The sequence below is a fragment of the Anastrepha obliqua genome, chromosome 1, assembly GCF_027943255.1.
Source record: "Anastrepha obliqua isolate idAnaObli1 chromosome 1, idAnaObli1_1.0, whole genome shotgun sequence".
In the NCBI taxonomy this organism is placed as follows: domain Eukaryota; kingdom Metazoa; phylum Arthropoda; class Insecta; order Diptera; family Tephritidae; genus Anastrepha; species Anastrepha obliqua.
In genome coordinates, this window is record NC_072892.1 from 116,041,086 (window position 1) to 116,058,996 (window position 17,911).

The 17,911-nt window shown below is 35.8% G+C and overlaps 1 protein-coding gene across 1 annotated transcript; it reads right to left on the reverse strand.

Moving 5' to 3' along the window:
• Positions 1-36: 36 nt before the first annotated feature.
• LOC129235796 (zinc transporter ZIP13 homolog) lies at positions 37-4,358 on the reverse strand. Its single transcript, XM_054869834.1, has 5 exons — positions 4,006-4,358; positions 3,063-3,170; positions 1,189-1,596; positions 970-1,125; positions 37-904 (listed from the first exon to the last, which is right to left on the reverse strand). Exons 1-5 carry the CDS (start codon positions 4,226-4,228, stop codon positions 726-728), a joined length of 1,074 nt encoding a protein of 357 aa, XP_054725809.1. The 5' UTR covers positions 4,229-4,358; the 3' UTR covers positions 37-725.
• Positions 4,359-17,911: the final 13,553 nt, after the last annotated feature.

Consider the following 17,911-nt stretch of genomic DNA (forward strand, 5'->3'; position numbering starts at 1 on the left):
GGTTTCAGTTTTGTCGTCGAAGAAAACTAACGATCGTTATTTTTTCGTCTTCTGTCTTGAAGTTTGATATTTTTTATTAACGGCATAATCTTAAAGATTGATTTTATACGTATCACAAATACATTGGATATTTATTTACATTAATAAAAACTATGCATAAGTAATTCAACTACTTTCCAGTTAGTAATGCTACATAAAGAATTTATGTAAAAGTTAGCGAAATAAAATAAAAAATTCCAAATACAAAAGTTCGGGGCGATAATTAAACTGTTATAGACCATTAATCCTTGTCAAAATATTTCTCATGGTGTGCTATATAAAATAATGCAACTAAAAGTATATGGCGAAAATCTTACAAAAATAATAAAAAATAACCATTTTTAATTTTGATATAACTTGTAATGCTATTTCTGTATGAAATAATACCTACTTCCAGTAATGCAAATAAGATTCAAAGCAAATTTTAAAACTACACAAAGTGCTTAGCCGCTTATTTTTTATACTTATTTGTTTAAAAAAGATTTTTCACAAATATTATATAATACCAAATGTTTTTGTAAGCGCTTGTTTTTGTATTTTTGAATCAGTATTATGCAAATATAAAGCACCTATATTTTCGCCTTAAACATACATGCATACATACACATGTTCAATTGCAAGCACTTATTTGTAGAAATTTAATGATTTTAATTATTAGAAGAACAAATCTCGATCCAAATAAGTGCTCATGACTCAAAAAATACCGTCATAAAAGCCATTATTAGAATTCCGAATATTAGCGCGAACAATTGTTTTATAGATTCCATTTTCTCTTCTTCCTTTAAGAGATCTGGTAATACCGTAACGAGAGCTATATGTAGAAATCCTCCAGCCGTGAAGGGCATAATCCAGGAAGTTCGTGCTTCTAAAATTTAAAATTATAAGAGAGATTATACAAATATAAAATATTAAGAACAAATATGCGCCTACCCATGGCCGATGTGACACCCGAACCACCAATAGCAACTAACGCACCCAGCAGACCGGCACCTGCGGTCAATAGTTGAGCGCGGGCAGCATCCCATCGACTAAAACCAGAACGCAAGAGAATGGCAAAATCACCAACTTCATGTGGTATCTCGTGCACTGAAAATTTTAAATATGAGTATTTGTAGATAAAAGATATATTTTTATAGAATTCTGCCATACACAAAATCGCAAATGTTGCTAGCACACCGTGTCGGAATGAGACCAAAAATGAACCGGCAACAGCCAGGCCATGTGTGAAATTGTCAATGGAATTCGCCATTAAATTTAAGTAGCCTGCTACTTTTTTTGGCTGCTCCTTTTGTTTTTGTTCGCGTTCGCGCAAGAAACAACCATTGGGTACTTCTTCGATATCACATGATCTTGCACAGCTTTCTGAACTATTGTGGCCTTCTGGTATTTTTCCGCCTGTTTTGCGAAGTAAACAATTTGCAATTTCCACACATTTTGGCTGTGGATTCTCCTCATCGGCATTGGTGTATCCGGAGAATATTTTCTCGACAATCGTGAAAATTAGTATGCCCGATAAAACCCAAAGGCCTGAGCGCAAAGAAGGATGTTCAGTGGGACCTGAAATTGCAATAGAGATGAGATATGTACTTACATATGTATGTATATGTATTTCTAGTGAATTAGAAATTCTCAGGTAACAAAATGAAGAATTGTAATTTGTATGCTTTTGAATGTTTGCATCCACACTTAAAATTCTATTTCCACAAGAGCAATTAATAGAAAGTAAGAAAGTAAGTATTTTTGCCTGAGAAAGCAATAACGGTTAAATTCATTCTAAAATCTTTTTCCAATGGAGAGAAATACTGACTACATCATACAATTTTTATCTGAACCCCTGTGAATACCTATTTTTAAGTTCATTAAATATTCCGCTTAAATGAAGAGCAATATTTAACGTCCTCGGTACATAATTTTGGAATTTCTTGTATTTCTTTCAAAAATCTTTATCATACTTTTGCTCAAATATTGGAGGCTAAAGATGCTTCTTCCGGGATTCAATAAGCACACAGCAGTCAATTCAGTAATAGTGACGAGATAATGTTTTCTGAATCCCAATATTGACGCCCATTACTTAATTCACTATTCACAGATGAACTATTAACTACCGAAGTTCTGGATCTCCAGTTTTTTGATTGGATGAAAAATATAAAAATGGCATGCTTTTTAGTCTACTTTCAAATTTTTCTGCAAACTCAATCATTTTGTTATACTATACATATATATATTACATATATATAATTGTCCCTTATAACCTTTTTGGGTCTATGGTAGAGCTCCTCCTCCTATTTGTGGTGTGTGTCTTGATGTTATTTCACTAATGGAGAGGCCTACAGTTTTAAGCCGACTTCGAACGGCAGATATTTTTTTTGTATGAGGAGCTTTTTTATGGCAGAACTACACTCGGAGGTTTGCCATTGCCTTCCGAGGGCCGACCGCTTTTAGAAAAACCTTTTTCTTCATTTTGGTGTTCCACGGAGATTCGAACCTACGTTCTCTCCGAACGGTAGTCACTCATCAACCCGTTCGGATACGGCGGCCATTTTGTTATACATTTTTCCTATTTTAACGGTCACTTTTTGCCTTTGATATTCTAACGGCCATATACCTACACTGTAGCAATGGAAGCCTCGGAAGATTATGCATAAGTCTTTGAATATCTATTGAATATCTTTTTTATACATATTTGTAGTTTATATTATATATCCTTAATAATTTTAATGCAATGCTCTCCTTTCAATGAATTCCCAAAAATCGCCTCTTTTCTAGTTTTGCCTTTTAAAAACACAAGACAGCCTACGTACCAAAACGACATTGCCATCACCTAAGAGTTGGATCTAAATTATCTGAACGGACTGTTACTCCTGGTCGGATTTTTAATAACCGTTTTATCTATCGATAAAAAAATTTTCACCATTTCCCTAACACTTCTTTTTTTCAATTAATAATCTGTACCTTATAAAAACACCCTTTATGCTAGTTTATTCAAATACAATATTTACAAATACATATGCATGTAGACTTACTTTGTTGTTCACCTTCCCAAGCTTCAGGCAACAGATGAAGGAAAACATCACCCAGTAGGCCGCCGACAGCAAAGCTTAGCAGCACTTTAAGGAATTTGGACTCAGCAGCTACAAAAAAGAAATATGTTTGCTTATTCATTTTGAACGTACATATTACTTAAGGGGGAAGTCTACTGTGGCAAGGGAAAAAACAGGCTTATTTTCCGGATTTTATTTCTAACAAAATATTGCTCGTACATAAAATCTATTTAAACTCTTATCTTTATTATATATTTAAGTTTTTGAAAAAAAAATTTAAGTCAAAATATTCAAAATGGCCGCTGTGGCACTTCTGCAACCGCAGGTCCGCTTTTCTTAGGTGCCTAAACGGTGTACATGAAATCTTACGTTTCAGTGATCTAAAACAAAAAAACAAAATATTGTTATCATATACATAGTATTGACTCTCGTCTGACGTAGGATTATGTCGATAAAAAATTTTGGCGTTGAAAAAAAAATTCTTGAAATTTTTTTCTTTTTTTTTGCCTAAAATTGATGTTACTATTGTTTATAACAATTTAACAAATAACGATATCAAAGAAATTCTATGTCAGACGAGAGACACTATTACAGAGAATATATAATTAAATTTTTAAGCTGATTCATTTATCAGAACTCGAGATATCGTGTACACCGTACAGAAAAGCGGACCTGCGCTTGCAGAAGTGCCACAGCGGCCATTTTGAATATTTTGACTTAAAATTTTTTTTTTCAAAAACTTAAATAATATATATAATAAAGATAAGAGTTTAAATATATTTTATGTACGAGCAATATTTTGTTAGAAATAAAATCCGGAAAATAAGCCTGTTTTTTCCCTTGTCACAGTAGACTTCCCCCTTAAGTATTTTTAGAAGTATTACTTAAAATTTAAATTAAATAATTTCATCATTTATTTACTTACGATCCGCATAACCGCCTTTCTCGAGTTTTTCACCAGTGGGTATAATGAATAAAGGTAGTATACCGCTCAAGCCGATCACCACCGACCCGAGTAACGAGAATATCCACGGCGTATACTCAAAATGTTTACCCATAGTGAGTACAAAGTCTGGCACATAATTATGCACTAGATGCGTGTAAATATGGACGAGTTGTTCATCGAAATAATTGCCGCTGGTATTCATTTTCGCTAGGATTTAAAATTTCTTATACTTAAACGAGAATATAACTTAGTTTCTAAAGTTCCAGGAAACAATTATCACATTCACAATTTGCAAAACAGCAAATGGGTTTAGCTTTTTACAGTCCAGAGTATTTGATTCTTTCTTTTTATTCTTTTATCATACTAAATAGCAGTGACCTCGTTGAATAATTTTAGTATTGACTCCAAATTTTGTAGGAATTAAATGGAGGCTTTGGATGATTAGCACACTTCAACAAATTTAATGATAATTCGCAAAATCTGGAATGGAAAAGAAAGACAATTTTTTTTTTACAAAAATATGAATATATGTATGAGTATATTTGACACTTTCAAAAATAATAAAAAGAAAATATTTATATTTGTAATAATAGTCAATTATACATAGACTGTTGCCATGATTCAATAATAAAAGGTTTGCTCAGTAAGCAGCTTTCTCGTTCTCTCTTGACAAATCGGCTCCCTTAGCAAGACACTGGGTTGCTAGCTCTAGAAATTTTGAGTAAAAGTGGAGGAAAAGTAAAATTTGTAGAAAATACATTTCATTTTCAAAAGGTCTGCTTAGAAGCAACAACTCGCTCAAGAGTTTTCATCGGTATGTTCAGGACTATGGTAGTATGACATGGAATTCATACCGCTTAAGTCAGGACATGATAAAGTAATTGACGCAATCCGAGATCGATGAGTGGTGAATTTACAATTTTTTTTTCTTATGATGTGGTGATTTAGACGGAATTCATGTTTTGCAAAGAGCTAGCATTTTCCAAAGAGTTACGACAGGGAGAATAGTTGGGTAGTCCCGACGCGATCGATAACATTGCATACCTCATTATAAAAAGTAGGGATTAACGGAACTTATTTCCAATGAGCCCACCTTCCCACGGATGGATGAAGTGTCCAGAGGAGGTTTAGCAAAGCACAGTACCAGCATGAAAAAGCTTCTCATAAAAAACCATCTACCGGAATCGGCTTAAAACTGTAGGTCCTTCCATTTGTGGAACGCACTACAAATAGGAGGAGGATCTCGGCCAAACACCTAACAGAATTGTACGTGTCAATTATTTATTTATTTTTAACAAAATAGTTTCATATTGGCGAAACTTCGCGATCTGTTTTAAATTTAAAAATTAATTCACAAAATAAAATCTTGCATTAAGTGAAATAATTTCTTGTTTTAATATTAGACTTGGCAATTTCCGCTAATAAATTATATTTGTACCATTCCTTACTTTGAAATATTAATTAAAATTTATTTTTTAAACCGTTCGCAGTTTCTTTCCATTTAAGTAAGAAAATTCTTTTTTGCTACCATTTTTACAAAAAAGGATTTAATATTTTCCACTTATTTACCTTCTTAAATACAACCTTTTGTAAGGGAGTGTCAAAAATCGAATGTCACTAGTGAGCAAACCTTTAATGATTGAATCATGGACTGTTGCTGGCATGAATTTCCAATAAATTATATAATTATAAAGAAAATCAAATTTAGTAAAAATTAAAAAAAAAAAAAACAACAAAGGTAATATTGGTAAACTCTTACGACACATAAAAATGGTTAAATGTAATATATTTAACTACATATGTATGCATGTATTTGTATATTTGTTTAGAGCCTAAGCTTTAGACGAAAATACATACATATGTACATACAGAAGCGGGAATGGTAAAATTCAAACTTAGAGTTCTGTCATAAAAATAGTTCAAATGCTGCAAAATTTATCCTTTTCGCAGTACGCGTATTTGTTAACCTTGTGAGAAATTAAGGGGTTATATACCTTGTGTTTTTTAAAAAAATCAAAATAAATTTTATTTCTTTATCGTAAAGTACAATCCCTTGAGAACATTTTCCAAAAATTTCATAGAGATCTGAGCAATAGATCGAAAGTTACAGCGTTTTAAATTGTGCGTCGTCACGTCCTTAGCGTACGGCCTCATGCGGCGCTTGAAATTTTAAACGCGATTATCTCAAAAACGTGTTTTTCCAAAAATGCTTTTGCGGTGGACGCGATTGCAAAAAAAGTATTCAACCGATTTTTATAATTTTTTTTTAAATTGTTCGTAATTGATGTCGCCTCTTAGTGAACGATCAACTTTTTATGTATAAATTTTTATTTTGCAGATATGAATTTTTTAATGCCAATTTTAGGACTGTAGAAGTGGAGTTTTTTAAAAACATGTTCCTATTTTCACAAAAATCAAAATATTTAATATATTGATCGTTCACTAAGAAGATATAACCCTATACTAATGAAATCTTTTCGATTTTTTGATTTCAGTTGACTTGGTGGACTTGAATCGCGTCCATCGCAAGCCTCTTCCAAAAAAAGGGTCTTGGGGGAAAACGCCATAACTCCGCCATTTTTAAATATTTTTACACAAACAAAGCCTTTTTTTTTCTTTAAACATTGTAATATCCAATAATAAAAACTTTTATACAATAAAATTATTGCTACATATCTTTAAAAAAAACCCAACTTTCGCTAATTTCACCGGACCACAAGGTATATAACCCCTTAAGAAAGCATACATTCTGTCAAAAAAATATCGGGGATTGTTCATTTAAAAAGCGCGCGTTACATATATGTACATATGTCTAAATTTTTTTTGCTGGAATATTGGTACAACTGTCCTCTATAGTGCCGCATAGTTTGAGCGTGATCTTTCAATTAGCTTGTTTTTGTCCGACAAGTCCAACAGGGTTTTTTGAATAGTTTGTTTTTTTGTAGTCATAGGATAGCTTTAGTAATAATAATAATTAAAAAACAAAAAACGGATGTAGGGTATTTCTACCTGAAACACATATGGTCCATGAGCGTAGAGGGACATTTTTGCTTCTGCACGTTCATGAAACACACGTGGTTCATATACCCCCTGACGCACATATGGCTCAGGATCGTATCAGTGCTTATCAGGCGCACGATTACTGAACCATATGTGGCTCAGCGGACAGGGAACGTGTTAATTATATCAGTAAACCGCAGGTGTGCTCTGCGATTTTCACTATGGATAAAAATATTGAGCAAAGAATTTGTCTTAAGTTTTGTGTTTTGAACAAAAAACCTATGGCGAGTGTGCTTTATTAAAAGCAGGGGTCTGCGAGTGGTATAAGGCTTTTGCAGAGGGCCGCGAAGTCGTGGAAGATTTGCGCCGATCTGGTCGCCCATCATCGTCTTCAACGGATGAAAACGAAAACGTCGATAAAGTCAAGGGGATGGTGCTGGAAAACCTTCAAATCATCATTAAAGTCTAATGGAGGTAGTTCCTGATCTGAGCTTGCGGGCATGAGGCGTCTGGCTGCTCGACTCGTTCCAAGAGAGTTGAGTTTCTTTCGAAAAATTCATCGGAAGAAGGTGGCTGAAGACATGCATGAGCAAGTGAATTCGGACCCAACGTTTATCCAGCGTAGCATAACAGGTCATGAGATGTGGGAATATCAGTTTGACATGCAAACCAGTCAACAGGCAGCTGAATGGCTCTCTCCATATGAGCCGAACCCCAAAAAACCACGTCAAAGTCGGTCAAAAGTGGAAGTCATTCTATTCGTTTTCTTTAATTATCCTGGTGCTGTGCACTCGGAATTCGTTCCAAATGGTTCTACTTTAATTAAAGAATTTTCTTTTGAAGTTATGCGACATTTGAGAGAGAATGTGTGTAGGAAACGGCCCAATTTATGAAAAGAAAACTCATCGATCTTGCACCATGATAACGACCGTCTCCCAAGGCTCATATTGTGAACACTTTTTTGACCAAAAACTCGACAAATATCATCCAACAACCACCGTATTCAACGGATTTAGCCTCCTGTGACTTTTTCCCTTTTCCAAACTTAAATTGCCGCTCCGCGGACGCCCCTTTGAGTCGATAGAGGCCATTAAGGAGAATTCGCTGAAGGAGTTGCAGAATATCTCTTCAAACGCGTTTAAAAGGTGCTTTGATGACGGGACTAATCGTCCAGCCTATTTTGAAGGCGACAAAATAAATTTTGATGATTAAACAATTGTTTTGAGTTTTATTGAACAATTCCCGGTACATTTTTGACAGAATGTACGTTGTTTTTGAATGTACGCGTATCAAAAACGATTTGCAGCAGTGTTCCTATGTACCTATCCTAAAGGCTCAAAAATATCATATGCATCTGCAGCAAAATATTTGAAGAAGCCGAAGACGTTCCTAAATAAATGAGTGCAACGGCATACTGAAATTAAAAACATTGACGCTTCTGCGGATGAGGCCCAAACAAAAAGTACCATTCCAAAGCAAGATTAGAAGATCATTGATTTGTTTGTGAAAAAGGCAATTTATCGTTGCGTAAAGCGAAAGAAGTTTTAAGAAAAAGTGGCGTTCATACATCCAAAGACACGATTCGAGGGAAAACCGCCGCTCTAATTAGCACACATTGAAAAAGGACTTGCAGTGGGTTAAGGCAAATTCAGAACGGAATTGAGCAAAGTAATATTCACCCATGAATATAGCAGTCCTGATGCACTGTTGATAATCGACAACTTCAACGAACTGTTAAGCATCCACCTAAGGTTCATGTTGTTGTTGTAGCAGCATAATCATTCCCCCATATATGCACGGGGAATGCAGCTGGAGTGAAAGGTTTTGGCGAGATATAAATCCGGGTCGTTCCGGTAACATAGAGCCGACTGTCATGGGAACGATTCATTTTTGGGTCTGCTTCTCCGCAAAAGGATTTGGCCGTCTATTTGTGCTTGCCGCCAATTTGAATTCACTTTTGATGAATAAAATTGACCAAAAACGACGTTTAGAAGAATTAGCAAACTTTGGGTTTTACAAGAAACCGATGATCCCAATCATCGAAGCCGAAGGTGTGTAGAGTTGAAATAGAAATGGGATTAAAACGTTGCATTGGCCTTCACAGTTGCCTGATGTCAACCCTATTGTAAATTTTTGGGCAATAGCTACACCTCAAAGGAAAACAAATATTGACGGTCAAACAGATATCAAGGCAAATTTATTGGAGTCGTTTACCTCCACAAGTTGCGCAGAAATTAACCAAAGTATAACTCGAAAATGAGAAGCCATTATAGCTAATGGTGGTGACTATACATTTTATTGAATGTACTGCGTAAAATAAATATTATAACCCCTTACAATTCAGTCTGTTAGAATCGAATTGGCCAAATAGTTTCCAAGTTATGGCGGGCACTGTCCATTAGACAGACTGTATATATATAATATTGCTCCGTTCTTCTTTATATGCATATGTGTGCATGTGTGAATGTAAATAGATATGTAGTGTTATCAGTAGTTCAATTTGAGTAAAATTTGCATGGCAACTTCTATCAAAACCATCGTTCGAGACAACAGTGAACTGTTATTAAATTAGCAACAGGTTTGATTGACGAAACTTATTTACTTGAAAAGAAAATCTTTTTCGTTGGATAAGATAGGCACTGACAGTGAGTTTAGTCGTTGTAATATGACAATATATTGCAAATTTTGAAACCGACAAAGCTTTTGACATCATCATTCTTTAATTTACAATAAGCCATTGGGAAAGTATTAATCGAAAATTTATTCAAGTTGAAAATTAATATTTTCGCAACATGGTAACCCCGCCTTTCTTTGCTTCTCTAATGGTGATACATTTAGTTGCAGGTGTGAGGAACTTAACCCGAATGCATTTTATAAAAAGCAAAAATATATACAACACAACCAACTTCACATATATATACACACATATATATGTACAGTCTTTATGCACGCATTCGAAAGGGCCGAAATTATCTTACGCCGTCGCTGCGAAAAAAATTAAAAAATCAAAAAAGTTTGTTGTGCTGTGGAATCAGCAGTATAAGGTGCATAAAAAATTGTATGACTTTTCCGAGCGCGGCTTGAAGCGAGTCGATCATCGAACGTCGACTGAAGGAGGCGAACATATCCTACCGTCCCACATCATCAAACCACTGCTCTCAGAATGAAAACGCATCAAGCCGAAATGCCTGTTTGTCGACGAGCTACACAGAAAAGCTGCTCCAAAGCATGAAGCAGATGCCATGCTATACTCGACAATGATGAAGACTACACGGCTTATTGAGTAATTGCGACTCGTAGTTTTGTACATACTTTCATGTAAAAAAAAATGTTAAATATATATTTTTTATACTGTATGAATAATCGCGGCTCCTTTTTTCTGACACAGACTGTATATGTTTAAACTTAGTACGAGCGATAAATATTATTGAAAGGAAAACGATTAGCTCTAAATTTTTGGAAGTTTGAAGTTATTCAATGCATCAAAAAATATTGATACTTTTTTACGGTGTATTCACGCAGTACAATTGAGCTCAGTCTTATCAGTATGGATTTTTTATTGCTTATTGTAACCAGTGCAACATTGAATTTGCATCTGTACCCATGTTCGTATTACATGAATTATATTATTTACTTATTAGTAATACAACACGCTCTTTCATATGTGGTTTTCCTTCAACACTTTTTAAAAAGTTCAGTTGCGATAATCAAGGGGAACCAGAAAGTGTATATGTATGTACATATATATATATATATATATATATTTTATGCGTGCCTCTAAGATCAGACAGTGGCCACACAATTTATTCGTACACTCACAGTTTATAAACAGATATACCTGATACTTCGCACGATTTATAACAGGTGGCGCTAAAGTAATCCTCCTATCAGAAAATGCTATATATTTTGCGATTGGCCCCTAATGTCAGTTCTGTTTTGACATTTGTGTAGTAAACACATGCGAAATACACGTTAATAAACAGTGTTACGCTACACTGCTCCAGAACGCGGAATATTGCTGACTATTTATTTGACCAATAATCGGTCGGTGACTTTGGCACAACGTGAATTTCGTCGCAGATTTCCTCGCCGTCCAACGCCTACTGGTGAAACACTGCGACGTTTAGTCGCTCGCCTCGAAGAGACTGGCACAACACGAGATGCTGCCAGGCGTGCAGACCCCGGAGTAGCCGTTCTGCAGAGAATATTGCTGCTGTAGCCGAGGATGTCATGGAAGCGCCGTCGACATCGACCAGACGACGTGCCACGTAAATGGGTATCAGTCGACGGTCTTTACAGCGAATTTTGGTACAAGATTTGAAGATGTTTCGTACAAAGTAAAGACGGTGCATCAGCTGTTAGCTGCTGACCGCCAATCGCGTCTAACATACGCTCAAGACCATCCTTAATTACCACCAAGAGGAAGATGATTTTTCATCAAAAATAATCATGAGTGATGAGGCCCATTTCCATCTTAACGGGTACGTAAACAAACAAAATTTACGCTTCTGGGGCACTGAAAATCCGTGTGTAACCCACGAAGAGCCATTACACCCGCTCAAAGTCACTGTATGGTGTGCTGTTTTCGCTGGAGGAGTCATCGGATGTTTTTTCTTCGAAGACGTCGAGAGCCAAACGGTTACTGTGAATGGTGAGCGCTACAGAGCAATGATCAACGAGTTCTTTTTGCCGCAACTTGATGAATTGGGATTGGAAAACATGTGGTTCCAACAGGACGGTGCAACGGCACACACTGCGCGTGCCACAACCGATATGCTGATAATGCTTTTTGAAGTCGCGGATTTATGTCAACAAGCCTCAGACTCTTGCAGCTCTTAAAGACAATATCCGTCAAGAATGTGAGGACCTATCGCCGGAAGTTTTGGCCAAAGTGATGGAAAATGCCATAAAAAGGGCTCAAATGGCAATCAACTGTGGCGGCGGCCATTTACATGACATCATATTCTCGACTTGATGTAAAAGAAATTAACAGACCAAATAAAAATAATCCACAAGAAGAATCAAAGTTTTTCATTTTTTTTTAATTACAGCCAAAAAACATCGCAAGGTTACTTTTGCGCCACCTTGTACAAAGGAACAAAATTTGGATATATTCGTAAAAAATAACATATTGAGGAGTTTTAAGCTGCTAGCAGTGTTAAATAAGCCATTCTTGCCCGAGATAAGATGAGTGTTTTGGGTCATTGTCTTTTGGAAAGAAGAACCCTTTAGCATCCAGCCCAAGTTTAACGGCACTATCATGCAAATTATTCTTCAAAATGTTTAAATACAGATGTTTGTCCATTTTATCATCAATAAAAACCATTTTTCCTACTCCAGACGCAACTATACAACCCCAAACCACTGCATTTCCTCCTCCATGTTTAACGGTAGGAATAAGGTTTTTTCATTCAGTTCTGTGCTTTCACTTCGCCAAACTTTTGGAGGGTCATCTGATCCGAAAACATTAAATTTCAACTTATCGTTGAATATGACGTTTTCCTAAAAAGAATGTGCCTCATTTATATAGCGTTTGGCGAACTCCAACCTCTTCTTTATTATTATATTATATTCTTTGTTAATATCTGAAATGTAGGGCTTACAGCGTGCCACTCTACTATGATAACCAGCGTTATAGAGACAATTACCGACTGTTTACGGGCTTACTTTTTTATGCAAATACTCTTGAATATTTCATTTCGTTTTCAGCAATATTAGTAAAAACACAAACGATTTTTGCTGTTACTTTTGCAACAACAGCATCATGATATTTTGCTACGTCTACCTCCTTTCCTTGGGAGTGTAGTTGAAATAAGGGCAGTTTTTTTTGCGGCAATTCATAAGGAATGTAACATTCTTACAGTGACCCAAAAGCACAGCAAAAATTTTTCGCAAAGCTAAAGTTTTTTACGTACTACGCGGGGTGTACGAATAAATTGTGTGACCACTGTATGTAGGAAAAGTAGCGGGTGTTTTTTAGACGAACTTTTTAGACATAATTTTCGGACACCGTAGTGAGGGTTGGTGTATGATTATCATTCAGTTTGTCCAATGAAAAATACACTTTTGGCACATAACACATGGGCTTAAAATTCCCGGGCCTAATAAAGAAAACAACTTTTTTTTGATATTTTTACGATGCCAGCTAACTCACGCAACTTCACTTTTTGATCATTCAAAACGATTTTTTCGTTTTTCTTATGTTTTGCTGTGTTACTTTCTCATTAGGCCGTCCAAAACGTTGTGCATCATCGGTGTCTTTGAAGTCAGCAAACCATCGTTTTATTGTGGTTTCGGATGGAGCGGAGTCCCCATAACAGTTTTCAAGCCATTGCTTCGCATGAACGGTATTTTTTCTCACCATGAAGCAGTGTAAAATTATAACACGAAATTCTTTTTGATCCATTGTTTTGAAAATAACAAAAGTAGCGCTACTCTTAATACAATAACTCACGAACTAATGAATAGAAAATCATGAAATTTTAACAGCTTTCTTTTTAGGGTTAGTTCTAACTGAAAAAGAGGTGAATACAATAAAACTAGTGTCATCTATGTGTTAGGCCCGGGACTTTTCAGCCCGTGTTTAGTGGTCGTTTCTCGGAAGACAGTGGTAAACTCTTCACGCTGTTCAAACCCTTACCATAAACTGGAGTAGAAGCAAAACATTTATTTTTGCTATTTATATTTCTGGCTTAATAAAGGAAAACTTAACATTGATGATCAGCACACTTTTTAATTCGTTTGAAACAAGATTCTGTGCACTTTGACCAGTGATGTTTCCAGAGTGAGTACACCTTTTTTAACACAAGGCTATCATGCTAAATCTTGTTGATTCTCCTCATGGTAAAGTCCAAGATACCTCCATCTCAAGGTATGTGGATCTTGCTTGAATTATTTAGCGCGCCGTATCGATAACTTCTCTCACAACAATTGACAAAATTCATTGTACCAGTTTTTTACGGTGATAAAGAATGGGGCTTACTCACCGTATAATGATTTTATTTCATTATTGCCTGTTAAGCTACGTCGAAAATTGTGAAAAATAATCGGACGAATGGTTCAAGGTCATGGTTTAATTCCATATTTTTTTTCGAGATGAATTTTAAAAGCCATTGCAAACAAGTTAGACAGAAATATCCGGAATGAGCGATTTGCCATTCTGAGCGACAGTCAGGCGGCACTCAAGGCTCTAATTGGGTTCCCAGGGCACAGGGGTTTAACTGGGACGATATAGTGGACGTATTGGCTAGGGAGACCGTGGTCTCGCCTTTAATAGGATCCGACCCCTTCCTTGCTAGGGGACAACACGCCATCAAGGAGAAGCTTAGGAGCGGAGATTAAGGGTTAAGGAAGATTTACTGGCACCAACCTATTGGGCTACATCAGGCGAAATCCTTACTGGGGGGTACAACCAAAAGCACATGATCGGGATATGGTATAGGTACTGATTCTTGTCGTTTCAGCGAGCAATCCCTTCAATGTGGTGATTTAGGGCGGAAAAGGTTGAGACATCTTGGCTAACTACAGTCAGAAGAAAAGCACATACGCTCAATCCAACCCAGCTCTATCCTGATGTCGAAGTGCAAACCTTGTCGAGAATGTAATCTAATCTACACCACACTAACAGCGTACGGGTCAAGCCTGTCAATGGAAACGTCAGATGCCGACTGACAACACTAGAAGAGCTTAATGCTCAAGTAATTCCCATGACAGGCACACAACTGTAGATGATCCAATATTCTACAGGTCTTCCTCTTACATAATTGCAATGCCATATTGTTGTCTTTTTTCGGCTGCTGCACAGTGTATTTGTTACAAATTACTTTATGCAAAATAAACATAATAAATGAACAAATAAGCCAAGTTGAATTCACGAGTTATTATCATTACTGTCAATATTACAAATTACTAGAAAATTTCAACAAAAAAATAGAAAAAAGTAAGGATTTGTGTAAGTTTAGGTAAGATCGAACTTTACATACATACATCAAACCACAATTTACACTATTAACTGCAATGTTAATTTACAACCTTCTTATGTACGCAGCCAGGATAACGAAAAAATCTTACACCATCAATTTTTTCAGTGTTGAACTTCTGATTCAATTACATTTATATTGTGTCCACTTGAAAGTATTAAATTTGACTAAATAAAAATGAATGGCGCTAGTCATTGGAAACATACATATGTATGTATGTAACTTCTACTATAAGCCAAGTCCCTGACAATGAATGACTGACAACTGAGTGAAATGCTTAAGCTTAGCTCAATCTTTTATCATATAAAGTTCAAAATTCTTCAATTTGAACGAGTACGTATAATTGTGTGTACGTACTAATGATTCCTAAAAAATGGGTAGAAATCAAGGGTAATCAAAGACTAATTAGAAAAGGCGCTACCAAATGACTTGATAAGATATAGACATTTACACAAGACAAAGGCACACACGCACGTAGATATCTACTGTATTCGTTGTATTTGTTAGTTGACTAAGCAGAAAGATGAAGGTGAAAAGTGGGAGGACTACCAAAATAATATTAGGCTAGTACTAAATAAATAGGGGATTTTAAGCAATGAGGTCCACTGACAGCACTATATTAAAAGGAATTAGTACCTCCTACTTTCGTCTATAAAATAATATGTGTATTGTAATTAAATTCAATCGCTTTTACTTTGTGAGATTGCATGCACAAATTCCTATAATATTATTTAAAATACATTTAAGCTGAGCTATCGTTTTGATTCAACTTTTATCTATGTCTTCGTTTATGCACAATGAATGGATGGAACAAAAATCCACTGTGGCAGTGCACGCTGTTAAAGATATCAGCGACGCGAATTGCAAATCACTCACAGCTTTTATTTAAACCTTAGTACTCGACACATTTATGACATTGTTTTATTTCGGCGTAAACAGACACGGTGATTTTCAACGTTGACACATCGTACTTATCAGGGAGACGAACGTTGTTTTTATGGTATAGCTCACCGATGAGAGCATATGAGAGCAAAGAGCCACAATTCGGGGGTTTCTAGTGTATAAAGATTTTTTTAATTAATATAATTTTGATTATAAGTTAAGAAGTCGCCGCCAGAAGTGGCAAGGAAAGTGCTTTTAGCAAGTCCATCAAACGGAAGATTTTCGGAAAGTAATTGTCAGAGCCGTTACAATATGCACGTAAAGTATATTCCGAACGCAACTAAATATTAATTCATAGAAACTAATTATTGAATGTTAATACTGTGGCGGCCAACAATTATAATAATTTATTACTATTTAAATTATTCAAGTAATTTTTATACCCGCGCACTTGTTACCAGCGGAAATTGCTATACGTTTTTTACATAACGGTTGTATGTAATAACATAGATAAATTTAGATAGGTATATGTAGGTATATATCAAAATGCTCAGAAAGATGAGAGCAGTCGATTTATTTATATCTGTCCGTCCGCGAGCACGAAATCTCGAGCAAAAATTAGGATATTTCAATAAAACTCAGCCAAACTTGGTACACATGTTCCTCCCCACCTCATTCAGATCCGGCATAAATGTTATGGAGATCGGATAAAAACCCGTCCACTTTTTATATGTAAAAACTAAATTTCCGTCCGTACGTCCAATGCTACAAGCTATAAATATTATTGCCCTTGAATTTATTTAATTCCAAAAATTAATACTCAGCCGAAATTAGTTTTAATAAAATGTGCGGGTATATAAAGTTCGGCCAGGATCGAATTTAGCATTCTTTACTTGTTAAAATTTAAAGATTGACAAAGTTATTTAAAGGTTAAGAAAATGGACGCACAACATTTGTCATTAAAAAAGAAACACCATCATGATGAATATGAATGCGGAGATGGTATAAACAAAAAATAGAATACAGTTATTAGGCCGTACATAGCTCAGTTTAGATGGATAAATTTTGGCAACTTGGTTGAAAAAATCCATACTACGTATCGCTGTGGAGAGATTTCCGGGCAAACATGGCAACTTTTTTTCAAGATTTTGCACACCTTTTCCAGTAGTTTATGAAATATGATTTTTTTTTAAGATACACGCAATATATGTATTATATCATGACAAATTTTATACTTATATCTGCACCATATAAAAAGGTCTTTCAAAAGTGACGCCAAGATGTTAGTTGTAAATATTTCCTAGACGGTACCTTTTTTATGTCAACTTTGACATTTTTCAAGTAGACGATGTACAATTTTACACGATAGAACAACGCGTTAAAATTATTCAAACTTATTATGAAAATAGCCGTTGCCACCGCAGCCGAATGAGTTGGTGCGTGAGTACCATTCGGAATTCAGAGAGAACGTATGTAGGTTCTCGGTGAAACACCAAAATGAAGAAAAAGTTTTTTTTAATAGCGGTCGCCCCTCGGTAGGCAATGGTTAACCATGAAAAAGCTCATCATACAAAATATCTGCCGTTTGGAGTCGGCTTGACACTGTAGGGCCCTCCATTTGTGGAACAACATCAAGACGCACGCCACAAATAGGAGGAGCTCGGCCAAACACCCAAAAATGGTGTACGCGCCAATATATACATATATACCGGGTATATATATTAGGCCGGGTCGATTTGTGGGGAGGCAAAAAAATCGCCCATTGCTCTGTGAAAATCATATTCCAGGGATTAAAATAAGAAACTTTGCCGAAGGAACCATACCTCTAAAACGAATTCTGATGCCCCCCAATTTGGGTCGAACTTTTAGTGGCTTTTGTGGGGAGGCAAAAAAATCGCCCATTGCTCTGTGAAAATCATATTCTTAGGATCAAAATAAGAAACTTTGCCGAAGGAACCATACCTCTAAAACGAATTCTGATGTCCCCCAATTTGGGTCGAACTTTTTAGTTTCTTTTCTCATGT